The sequence below is a fragment of the Gymnoscopelus braueri genome (assembly GCF_963280865.1).
Source record: "Gymnoscopelus braueri genome assembly, chromosome: 14".
NCBI lineage: Eukaryota > Metazoa > Chordata > Actinopteri > Myctophiformes > Myctophidae > Gymnoscopelus > Gymnoscopelus braueri.
This window is the reverse complement of record NC_137619.1, coordinates 11,029,648-11,042,939: the sequence shown is the minus strand read 5'-3', so window position 1 is coordinate 11,042,939 and position 13,292 is coordinate 11,029,648. Positions and strand designations below refer to the sequence as shown.

The window sequence follows — 13,292 nt, the reverse complement described above, 5'->3', positions numbered from 1 at the left end:
CCCAAATGTATAAAAAAAACACATTTAGAACCAGTAATCGACTTTCTCATGTCGGTTAATCGAATAATTGAGAAGCAGATTTTTTTACACAAAACAAGTAAATGTTTTTAAATGGATTAGTCTGATTAACCACTTAACCCTGTAGTATACTTCACTGTACAATGGTGGCGTACCAAATAGTGAAAATTGCAGATCTACAAGCTCACTGCAAGTTCATTAATTATAGTTGAGGCAAAAGTTTTAAATAATCGTGATTTGAAAAGTCATATTACCCAGCCCTACTTAAAGGGATATTTCACTTTCAAAATAAATTTGGGTCATTTTATCGTCTACTCAGGCTTTTGGGAGCACCCCAGACAGTTTTTAAGTTGCTTGATTCAGTATTTAGATATTTAATATTTATTTGATCAGACACGCCCCCTTCCTATACGAACCCATTGTAACTTTAAACTCCATTTTAACCATGATAGATTCATCAAGAACACCCGTCCTTGGTTCTGGTGACTCATACCGCCCTCCTAATACGTGAGGGGGGCGTGTTTTTTCAATAAATTTTTTCATTTATTTAAAAAAAAAAGATTTGGAAAATGAGAGTCACCAGAACCAAGGACGGGTGTTCTTGATGAATCTATCATGGTTAAAATTGAGTTTTAAGTTACAATGGGTTTGTATAGGAATATAAAACTGTCTGGGGTGTTCACAAAAGCCTGAGTAGATGATAAAATGACCCGATAAAAAAAAAAAAAAAGTGAAATATCCCTTTAACCCTTCTAAAACGCAGTAACGAGTCAATAGAATTGGATGGGTTTGTGTGTCCTTTAAATGGGAAAGATTCAAATTGCAACAGGAGACCTTCAGCACCTCGGACAGAGCCACCAGGGTCAGCCCAGCTCCTGCCTGCCTGGCCTGTCAGCACAGCTGTCACCCCCGAGTCGATACGCCTAAGACATGCTAATCCCATAAATTGCCTGGAAGGTGATTGGACCACTATCCTGATTTCAAATCTATTGACGACGGGTCGGATCTAATCAAAGGGTTTTGGGATTTTTGGCTGAACCATTTTGGGCTCCTTGATTTAAATAATGCACACTGCAGTGATTATAATAGCATGATGTTGTACGCTGTCCAAGCTGTGGAGTATAGGGCTGCAAACATCGATTTTTTTCTTCTCAGCGATTATTCTATAGATTACTTTTCCAATTCATGGAATGATCGAGAAACACGGTTGTTGCATTCTACTTTTGTCTTTCTTTTTTATTTTTAAAAAATATATATCAAGGAATCGATTATCCCCTTAAAAGTTTTTTATTTTATACTTTGTCACAAAACAATGCTGTGCACAAAAAAAGCTCACAACGTTTCATGAGCTTGTAGATCAGCTATGTTTAAGTTTTTAGAAATATTTAAAAACATTTCTGAACCTTTTCACCTATATTGATGATGTCCAAAATGAGGATTGATTACTAATCAAATCTTTTATTCAATGGTGATGAATAATAAATGTGACTCCAACCTGATGATGCAAGGCAATTACGAGGCCTAACCAAACAAAAGGATTCTGAGTGGCATCCAGTAATTAACACCTCACTCAGGGTGCACGTCCCACAACACCCAAGGGTAACCGGAACGCAAAACACACTCGCCTCCCTTTTTTTCTGCGGATCGCCCCGCCCCCAGCGGATCTTGTATTCTCTTGTATTTGTTTTACTGAGGTTAACGTTAGGAATAAGTTAATAGGCATAGTTTTACTGAGGTTAGCGTTAGGAATAAGGTTAGGTTCAGGCATAGTTTAACTGAGGTTAACGTTGGGAATAAGTTTAGGTTTAGTCATAGTTTAACTGAGGTTAACGTTAGGAATAAGGTTTATGTTTAGGTTGTCGGATTTGACCCGGGGCAAGCGTGTTTTCGGTAGAGCGTTCTTGTATTCTATCCAAGGCAAGTGTCCCTCCATGTTGTGTGCAAGGGGTGTAAGAAGTACTCAGGTTGTAAAAAATATATGTATGTTTTAAAAATATATGTTTTGTAATAATCTAAATCTAACTAGTAAAGTAACTAGTAACTAAAGCTGTCAATTGAAGTAGTAGAGTATCAACAAAATTCAAATACTCAAGTAAAGTAAAAGTACCTCAAAATTTTAAGTACAGTACTTGTCGATGTCGGGTGAAAACCTCATGTCCAAAACTGGACACATACTTTTCAGGATTCAAATTAAAAAATAGTAAAAATAGCAGATCTACAAGCTGAAAACTCGCCGCTTCGAGCTTGCAGATCTGCTATTTCTTATACTTTTGTGCAACACTGTAGTATGATCAAGTAGGGCGTTCATTTACGGAAAAAAACACAAAGTTAAAATATGGAGATAAGAGGTTTCTGCCCGACAGCAACGACATGTACTTTCCACCACTGTGTGTGCGTGTGCGTGGATGGATGTGTGTGTGCGTGTGTGTGCGATTGCACACGCGTGTGCCAATGTTAGGCCAGGCGAAGCAATCAGCGATGCTGAGGTTGAGAGCATCTGACACAGCAGTGGGAGAGCCGTAGTGAGACAGATAGAAGGAGGAGGAATAAAAAGCACATCGCTCCTTCGTCCCTTCCGGCACGTCTGACGCACGCTGCTGCAGTCATGCTCTCCGTTCTGCTGGTCGCCATGGTAACCGTGAGATGTGGAGGCAGGCAGCACGGGGGAAAATGGCCAATGTGGAGGTTGTACAGAGACGCTATAATCTTCCTCCCCTCGCCATGGTAACAGATACAGAGGTGAAAATATGAAACAATTATATTGCCTCCTCCGACGCCGTTTCTGTTGCCAGCACATCATACTTTGCCTTGTTTGTGATGTGGACATTTTTTAAGGCAGTGGCTCTCAAAGTGGGGTCCCCCACCCCCTCTCCCAGGGGTCCTTGAGAGGGTTCCAGTGGGGTTCCCAGCCAAATGTGTTAACCACTTAAACCTCCCTCAGGGATTTCTACTATAGTGTTTTTTCTGTTTTCTGTTATTGTGGGGAAAGCTTTTGGTTGAAAATAGCAGATCGACAAGCTTGTCGATCGGCTATTTTCGGCGAAAGCTTTCCCCACAATACAGATGCTGGGGTTTAAGTGGTTAATACCTCAGTGGCTCAGGGGTAGAGCGGCCGGATGGGAACCGTGAGGTTCCCAGTTCGATCCCGGGCTCCCCCAGAGCTAGTGTCGAAGTGCCCTTGAGCAAGGCGATGAACCCCTAATTGCTGCCGACAAGCAGGTTTGGTGCCTTGCATGGTTTCCTCCGCCATCGGTGTATGAATGTGTGTGTGTGAATGGGTGAATGTAATGCACAATCTCTGTATAAAGCTCATTGGATAAAAGCGCTATATAAATGCACCATTTACCATTTACCACTGAGTGTATGTTTGCAAAGTCCTTTAGCACGGAGCAACAGCGGTATTAATGCAACACAAAGTGCACAGTTGCGACAGATTAATGACCTTCCTGTCAGCTGGCTGTCTGCTGAGATCAGACCGCGTTGATCAGCGTATGGCCTCACAGCGGTGTGCTTCAACTATAGTGGATCATTTCTTTGACAGACAGATCGACAACCACAGAAGTAATGAACCCTGTCGCTGATTTCTCCTGGGTCACTCGACTAAAAGACAACAGTTCCTAGCTTCTGTCTCATTTCCCCGTCTGTCTCTTTCCCTCTCATGGCGTTCAATTTGTAAAAAGAGGGTACATTTTCTTAACCACTCTAACCCTATCAACTTTGGTGTATATGACATATAGCAAAACTAATGAATCTACAAGCTCACAACGCGTCAATAACAGCTCTGAGCTTGTACCGTAGATAGGCTAATTTGCCATTTTGGAAATACTAGAGGTTCGACACCTACGCTGATATGCCCATATATGGAGATCTCTGTATCTGTCAGTCCTGGCCCCTTGTCCCATATATGGAGATCCCTGATGTCATCAGTATATGCCCATATATGGGCATGCCCCCCTTTGTGCCCATATATGGAGCTGACTGATTTGTTTGCGCCCGATGCCATGACGACACATTGAGGTTAGACAACACACACACACACACTACTTGGGCGTAGCTGCATTGGGAACTCCTTATATGGTTATGGCTGAGTCATTTTTTACAGTTTTTTTTCTATTTAGAAAAATAGGGTCAGCTATTTAGGGTCACCATGTGGTTAACACATATGTTTTATTCGATAGTTAAATTTGGGTGTGGGCTGAGGATAAAATAGACAGTCTACATTTCTCAAAAGGAAATGTGTTTAACTCAGTCTGACAGGAAGCAGGGATAAAACATATCCCCACCGGCCATAAAACAGAATGTAATTTTATTAAAAGCAGAGGCATGGATTCCCATGCACCCTTGTAAACTTTCACTTGTGTAACAGTCTTTCTACAATGTGGTATTGCTACTTTTACTTAAAGCGGCACTATGTAACTTTCTTTTTATGAATAAAATGTAATTTTGTCCAATTTGTATGGCAGAGTATGTTAATATAATATATAACTTATACAATTGGGGGTATCTTGTCTCCCTGCTCTTTACTGAGACATTTAGATCGTGTCGAAGGTCATCTCACCTAGACACAGGATCTGACACGATTTTTGACCCGATGGTCAAGATTCAATTTATCCCCTGAGCAAGCAGGCAGGCTCTATTAGCTCAATGGTAAAAAAAATGCCCTTGCGCACTTAGGTTCAAAATAAATCTGAGGTAGAGCATTGTGCAGCTTTAAATAAAAAATCGGAGTACTTTTTCCACCTCTGCCATAGAGCAGGGATTCCCAAAGTTGGGGTCCGCACTTATGAATTTGTACTTCCATGTACTGATGCTCTCATGTCTTACTAAATAAAGTACATCAATCAATCAACGGTGGGGTCACGAAATTATTTTGGGTAATATATATTTTTTTAAATATATATATATATATATTTATATTTTTTAACATAATGGATGAAATACAAGCTAAAAATGATTACAAATAGTACATTTTACCATTTTAATACATTACAAATGCACACCGAACGTGCAGGTTTATGAGCATAAATTACCTCCAGGGTTAGGTGGGGTCGCGAGTCAATGGCCGCATTATTTTGGGGTCACTACGCCATAGAGTACCGAAGTCTGTAATTTACGCATCCTACCTGGGTCACGTTTTGTTTTCCCCCATTCCAAATTCCCATAGACGTGTTTAATATTGCGTCATATACAAACTGTGTTCCAAAAATAAACAAATGAACCGGGCGGCTTGACTCATATGGATATGAAGCATCAACTGACGGCGAGGAAACGCTAGCTTGTAGATCTGCTATTTTCAAACATTTTAGTAGGCCTACTTTTGCTTTTGGTACTTTAAGTACATTTTGATACCAATACTTTTGTACTTTTACACAAGTGAATTTTTAATTCCGGACTTTTACTTGTAACAGAGTACTTCTACATTGGAGTATTGATACTTTTACTTAAGTAAAACATTTGAGTACTTTTTCCACCACTGGTGTGTAGCCACCATTACCCTAGGTGTTCGTGACACTGTCCTCTTTCGCTGTGTTTATGTCAAAATGACAATCTTGACTTGAGAGAATATGAACCAGGCTGATATAACAGTGTCCATATAGAGACCTATTGGGGCATGATGATGCCAAGCTGATGCTTGGCCTGCAAAATGCATCCTGGGAATTGTGGGAAAATAGAGAAAGGCTGAAACGGACAGAAAAAAGGGTAATTTTCTCTGTCAATATAGATGGTATCGTAACTATTCTATAGTCCAGTGCTTTTCAAAGTGCGGGCTGTCTGTCCCCTCAGGGGGCCCGTTGGAAAGGAGAGCGAGAGAGAGAAAGAAATACAATAGCATCATTTAAAACAAATACATAAAATAGCTAAAATAGCAGATCTGCAAGCTCACAACGTATTGCGAGCTTGCAGATGGACAATTTTCGATCCTTTTTTTTTAGGCTAGGGATATGTGGGGGTCCATGGCATGGAAAGATTCTGGAACTACTGCTATATACCATTGGTTCTCAAAGTGGGGTCCGGGGACCCCCAGGGGTCCTTGGGGGGGTTGCAGGCGGTCCCCAGCAAAAGTAGTTAATATAGCAACACAATCATTTCAACCACTTTATCCATTCATATTCAAAAATAGCAGATATACAAGCTTGTACATTTTGGGAACATTTTGGATACACTTACATTTTTTGGGAACATTTTCGAATAATTTTGAAAACATTTGAACAGAAATCTTCGCTGTTGGGGGGTCCACGGCCAGATACATATCAATTTGGGGGTCCTTGACATGAAAAGATTTGAGAACCACTGCTATAGGCTATGCTAAATATCTACAATGAACTGACATATACATTAACAGCATGATAGTGTCCCTTTTAATTCCAGTTTATAAAGAGAACCAGATCTGGTATTCCTAGTAGAAGAAAGACTGCCTTGTGCTTTCCATCCATATTAATTGAAATAAACCATATAGAGAGATGGTGGTTATAGGAAAAGGAAAAAAAGAGGTGTGAATGATTTGAAGGCGTCTCCGCAGTCATGCGTTTGTTGCAGGTGATACTTAATTTCAGCGGGGCTGACAGACAAGCCATCTTTTTCTATGTTATCTTTGACAGAAAGTGGATGTGTGCGATTCCCTGGGGCGTGTTGTCTGACACTCAAGTGGCAGTTTTTGAAAAGAAGAGTTGCCACCTCTCCAGCTGCGAGGAGCTTGACGGAATAATGTGACTGCAGGCCTATCAACACAGATAATCAAAGTGTGTGTACTGACACTGTAGGAGTTCTGTTCCAAAAAGCCCTTTTTGTCTCTTCATGCTTTCAGGGTTTTGAGACCTTTATTTTGTTTGAGACTATTGAGGCTTCCTTAGTAGTCTAAATTCCTCCCTTTTTGTTTGTGCACGCGGTGCATTTTCGTTGCTGTTGGGTGGAAACCTTGTATCTCAATGTATTTATTTTTGTAGTAATTAATGCCCTACTTTGTCATAACAGTGTCATCACAAAAGTAGCAAAAAATAGCCAATCTTTAAGCTCACAACGTTTTTTTTTTACAGTAAGTTTCAGGAAAGTAACAGTTCCCGCCCGACAGTGACGATTTACTATTTATATTATTAACCACTTAAACCCCATTATGGCTGAGCGGTGTCCCTCAGGGTTCTATACTAGTGTCTTCTGTTTTCTGTTATTGTGGGGGAAGCTTTCGAGGAAAAACGCGTCACAGCGCGATGGATGCACGACAGATGCAGGGGTTTAAGCGGTGGTTAACCCATTCAATCCGGCGACGCATCTGTCATTTTTAGATTTCTTTGGGCTATTCAAAAATAGCAGATATACAAGCTCATAGCGCGGCACCGAGTGCCGCGCTATGAGCTTGTATATCTGCTATTTTTCGTGAAAGTGTGTGCAAAACTTGTGCAAATGTTTAAATATATATTTTTTAAAGCAAACATTTCTAAAATATTTTGTTCCATGGACCCCCAGAAGCAAAGGTTTGAATAACAAATGTTCGCTTTAAAAATAAATATATTTAAAGAGTTGCCGTGCTATGAGCTTGCATATCTACTATTTTTGAATAGCCAAAGAAATCTAAAATTACACAGATGTGTTCCCGGATTGAATGGGTTAAGAAGGTCAGGTGAGGTTCCTTCTAAGGAGAGAGCTTTAGCAATAGAAACACGTAAAACATGTTCAAATAAAAGCCCAGGTCTCTCTCTCATATCCTGTGGGATCCTCTTGCTTATTTACACGTTTACCGAAATCCTGCTTTTGCCATGACCATGACCAAACTGCACTATAGCTGCCACGATCTGTGTCGGTTATGAGCAGTTTTGAGCAATGGTGGACAGTAACAAAGTACATTTACTTGAGTACTGCACTTAAGTACATTTTAGTAGTCTCATTGTGATGCATTGTCAGCTTGTCATCTATTATTTCTGGAAAATATTTGAAATGTTGGGTGAAAATGTCTACATTTTAACACGGCAATGCATTGACATTAAAAAGGAAAGATACTTTGTAATTTGTTCTTTTGAATACGTAAGTGTTTGGAAAAGCAAGTACTCCAATACTTTGAACTCAAGCACACATTTGACAGAGCAACTTTCACTTGTAGTTGAGTAATGTTTGACCAGGAGTATCTATACTTTGACTCAAGTACTGAGGTCGAGTACTTTGTCCACCACTAGTTATGAGTAAGCGAGGCAATTGCACAATGAATGTGACAGATGATAACTGGACACTCTCTATGGAAGTGCTGCTGCCACCTTGTGGCCGGATTGAGGATTTGACTCTCCATCTCAGGACGGATCACTATATAACGCAAGAGAGAAATCTAAAATTATGTCCCTTAGCACATAAACATGACCGTCCACCTTGCAATACAGCATGTGTCCCATTTTGAAATGACAGCTGTAATCACAGCTTGGACTAGATTGTGCAAGGCCCACAACAATGCAACTACTATAGGAACTGAATGAATGATTTTACTACATGCTTACCTGTTGTGCATCCTCCCATTTCTCCTTGTTTTCTTCTTCCAGGAGGTTGCTGATGATTTGGAAGAAGTTCTGTGGAGAAGAAAAAGGTATGTGTAAACACAACACACCCACACAAACATCCCAGCCAGAGACAAGACTTTTTTTTTTTAGAGAAACAGAGAGCAATAAATATAATGCAATACAAAATGTCTCGAATTGACCATAATTGACATTTCAAATTGCAGTAAATCAGTGCGTTCAACGAGGAAATCTGTGCTTTTAAGCGTTGCTTAAACACCATCTGGGGGGAAAAAATACCCTACAATGCAATGCAGTTATCAAGGTTTATTGTTCAAGGAGGGGCAAACCGAAGCCGCAAATCAGTGAAAGCAATGAAAGGGAATGTTTGAGTGCTTTGAATGTGGATTATGTGCCTCAGCAACATGGGGCTGTTGTGTGTTCGGGTGGGAGTGTCAGCCTTGCTCTTGTAATAGAGCCCTGTCTGATCTTTGGCCTTGTTATTTCGTCTGGTCCACTGTGTGTGTGCCTTGGGGGGGCTGTCTCTCTCTCTCTCTCTCTCTCTCTCTCTCTCTCTCTCTCTCTCTCTCTCTCTCTCTCCTCTTTCTCCTGACACAGGCTGTCTTGTTTTCCATGTGAATGCTTATGCTCCCTCTTGTGGTAATGTGCCCACTTTAACACTGCATTAGCGCAGAGACACACGGAGGGGGTGGGCTGGCTTGACTGCTCTCCTGTCTGCCTATACGCACAGCCACACAGCGACGGTGTAACAGCTACAGACAAGGCGCTTTCGTCACCCCGCAGGTTTTTGCCAAGGTGGAAAGGAGAAAGAAAAATGGCTGAAAGAGCCACAAGATGAATAGTGGGGGCCAAACCCTGGGATTCTGTTTCCCAGAGATTAAAGCCTGATTTATATACACGGTTTGCGGGCCGGTGTCGTGCGCACCCCTATTAACCCATTAAGACCTGAGGCGATTCGTAAAAAAAATCGAAATCCTAACAGTTTTTTTTTTTAAATCTAAAAAATATTTTTTCACGATTTTTCAAAAATAGCAGATCTACAAGCTCGTAGCGCGGCACTCGGTGCCGCGCTATGAGCTTGTATATCTGCTATTTTTGAATAGCCTAAATAAATCTAAAAGTGACACAGATGCGTCCCAGGTATTAATGGGTTAATAGCAGATCTACAAGCTCACGGCACGTCGTGAGCTTATAGATCGGCGTATTTTCGGATTAAGATCGGAATCAGCCAGGCGTAAGGAAATCCACTCTTTAAATGTCAGCATGCATTGCATTGTGATGAATATCTCCCAGGCCAAGAAGCCAACCAGTCAGTGGTTCAGACAGAGGCCCTCTGGGCCATGCCCAATAGCGTTTCCTGGAGACTTTGACACTCACTGGCTCCAAATAACAACCAGCCACACAACACACTCACTATACTGTAAGTAAAAATCATGCCTATTGTGACACTTTCATAACACTACATTCAAACCGCAGCAATATACTGTTAGTGTGGATCTATACTGTGATTCAGCAGTCTGGGTAAGATAGTTGTTGTTGTTTTTTTTACTTCTACTCTATTTAATCATTAATCTTTTGCCCGTGTCCGCTGGGACAGACATGGGAAAAACAGAAGGAATTTTTTTTTTTTTTTATGCTGAAATGCTGTCTAGTACAGCAAGTTGGAGACGGAATAAAAGAAGACTGCTATAGTGGTTTCTGTGGTTACATTTTCGCTCGTCTGTCTGAGAAGCACTTTCACATCACTAGACGAGCATCTATTTCCATACCAGAGATGTGTCCAACTACATGGCAACAACGGAAAAATAGAGGCTTCCAAATGTGGAATTAAATGGCTTGCGCAGTTGATTATTGTAATTAATTGAAAAGATAAATGGTTTAGAATTAACTCTCCCCAGCCGCACGCACGAATGCACTCACGTGTCGTGCGCGTGCACACACACACACACACACACACACACACACACACACACACACACACACACACACACACACACACACACACACACACACACACACACACACACACACGCACCATACCCCATCATCCAATGACAGACGCCCAGAAAGGGTATCTTTGAGAATGACAAAGCTCTGAGGACAAAAATGATCTTATTGGAGATGGAGGAGGGGCTTTAGCTATAATCTCCATCACCCTATTGACATAAAGAGGATCAAGACTGCCGCCGGGCCACGCAATACGACGAGATGAGACCGCTCACAGCGGGAGAGGGGGAAGATCTGTGCCAAAATAGAGCCATTGGGTTGTCATGGCACTGTATTGTGTCTTCATGACGCTCGGGAAAACTAACGTGAAACAGAAAGCTTGCCTTTATGATGAAAGTGTTGTACATTCATTCACGCGGCCACTCCCTTCTCTGACAGTGGGTGGGACAGTCAATCATATCTCATGGTGTTAAAGAGCGCTCGGAACGTATTAAATAAAAATGGAATCAAGCCAGTTTTTCTTCCCCCCCCCCCCCCCCCTTCTGAAGTCAAGATTAAGGCGATATAGTCACTGCAGGATATCAATATGCTTGCAGGCAGATCTGGTGCAGAGCGTATCCACACAGTTTCCAAGTACAGCCTGAATTGCTCTTTGTCGTACCGATGGGAGTAGGATACGTTTAAAGGAGTAGCTCACCCCAAAAAATTACTTATTTTCTATCAATTACACACCCCATGAAACCTTGAATTCATGGAGATTTTTTTTTGTTTCTGTCGCATTCCTGAACGAATAATTCCATGGCTGGTCAGTAGGAGACTCAATTGAGTCTGGAGACTCCCATGTTCATCACATTATTGGCTGATGAATTCTCGGCTTCATGGGGTGTGTAATTGATAGAAAGTAAGTATTTTTTTGGGGGGGTGAACTACTCCTTTAAGCCAGTGGTTCCGAAACTTTTTCCTGGATCAGGGCAAAACTTGGAAATCTAGAAATCGTCGGCGGCTCACGGATCTGACCTCTTTATCGGTGACCATCGAGGACCACTTACTTAACATGGCAGCCGTGTTAAGTGGTCAGATGGGTGGGCTGTGTGCATTTTTCAGAGCATGTTTATTTTAATGATCAATCGATTGTGTTCTGCCTTAGATCAATGTAACTAACATACTCTACTTAAAGTTCCTGTTTATCGGTATCACAATGAAAACTCATTATTTTTAAGGTGAACGAAAAAAATACCATGTTTTTTTTTAGCTTTCATTTTTTGGGGTAGGCCCACAGGTTGGGAATCGCTGCATTAACCCATTCAATGCAGGAAAGCATCTCTGTCATTTTAAATTTCTTTGGCTATTCAAAAATAGCAGATCTACAAGCTCATAGCGCAGCACCCGGACCCGGATGCGTTCCCGGATTGGGTTATCAGCGACGACCACACGACCAAACCCAAACGGCTCTCACTCACCTGCACGTCGTCGGACGACGGCTCGTAGCTGGCCCTCTTGAAGGTCTCGGTCACATTGCGGAGGATCTCCACGGAGGACAGGAGATCGCCGGCGTAGAAGTTCCTCCTCTGGGTGAGGTCCAGCAGGTTCTTGGTGACCTGGGACATCCCGTCCCCCGCCAGCATCCTCTGTCCCTTAGCAAGGTGCCCCTGAACCTCCAGAGAAAGGGAACAACAAGACAGAACTTGGGGCATAGGTGCTCTCCTGCAGGTTTGTGGGTTACACGCTGTGTTACACACAGGAGTAAATGAGCCACAAACAATGAGGACAGGAAATTACGCCCTCGAGCCGTTGTGTGTGACACATCTATGCCAAATCAAAAAATATGTACCGCCCGCAGATGTTTTGAAGTGGACCAGGTATATGGATGCGGGAGTTAGTAGAGCGGAAGGCACATTGTTTAAAAGGAAGTTCAACGGGGAAATAGCTTCTTTTTTTTTTTGCATCGTTGGACATGGTCGTGTTCGCAAACTATTTTTGTTTTACTTTTATGATGTACTTACGTAAAAAGGATGTGCCTTAATGCATTATAATTGCCCTCTATAACTAAAATGTTAAATTTAAAAAAATGCTTTGTAAATGTTTTGTTTATTTTAGAAATAGTTCATCTTTCGCTCAATGGGGACAACTCCCGTCGCACGTTGATGATGTCATTTGTCCACGTGTGGTCCAGCCCTGTGGAATGTATGGCATGTGCTAATAAGTATTTAAAATATTGTTTTGATGCTCGTATTAACATTAGGAACAGGAAGTATGAAGTTGTTTTTCATTAGCACATGAATTCCATGCATTCCATTGGGCTGGACCACAATTTGACAAATTACATCATCAACTTAGGATGGGAGTAAAAGATGAACTATTTCTAAAATAGATCAAATATTTAACATTTTAGTTATAGAGGGCAATTATAATGTATTATGGCATATAAGGCTTATTAGCCAGGGATCCTTTTAATATTTAATTCACACATTACACTTAAATCTTATAATTTTTAATTATTTATAATATAACATTTCACTTATCTTCTGTGTGCATAGAATATATGAACACACTTGGCCAATAAATTCAGATTTGGATTCCAAATACAAGGATACACTGGTATTATGCAGCATCGTCACTCAACTGCTTTATTCTGTTTCGAATTAATCTTCCGTTCCAACCTTGACAAGTGACAATTTGTTCTTTGCTGGGGACAATATGAAATGTAAAACAGTTCTGCACGCGCACACGTAATCGATCTCTCCCATTCAGCAACCCAACTTTTTTTTATTTTATTTTCAAAAAGAAAGTGCCACGTTATGAAGAAACACAAAGGAAAATGTATATTAAATC

At 41.2% G+C, this 13,292-nt stretch overlaps 1 protein-coding gene across 1 annotated transcript in view; it reads right to left on the bottom strand.

Moving 5' to 3' along the window:
- adgrb3 (adhesion G protein-coupled receptor B3) overlaps positions 1-13,292 on the bottom strand; it is a gene marked incomplete at its 5' end in the record, with an annotated part of 241,112 nt that overhangs the window by 109,123 nt on the left and 118,697 nt on the right. The window contains 2 exon segments of the mRNA XM_080448668.1: positions 8,496-8,564; positions 11,921-12,115. Of these exon segments, the coding sequence (XP_080304794.1) occupies positions 8,496-8,564; positions 11,921-12,115 (264 nt within the window).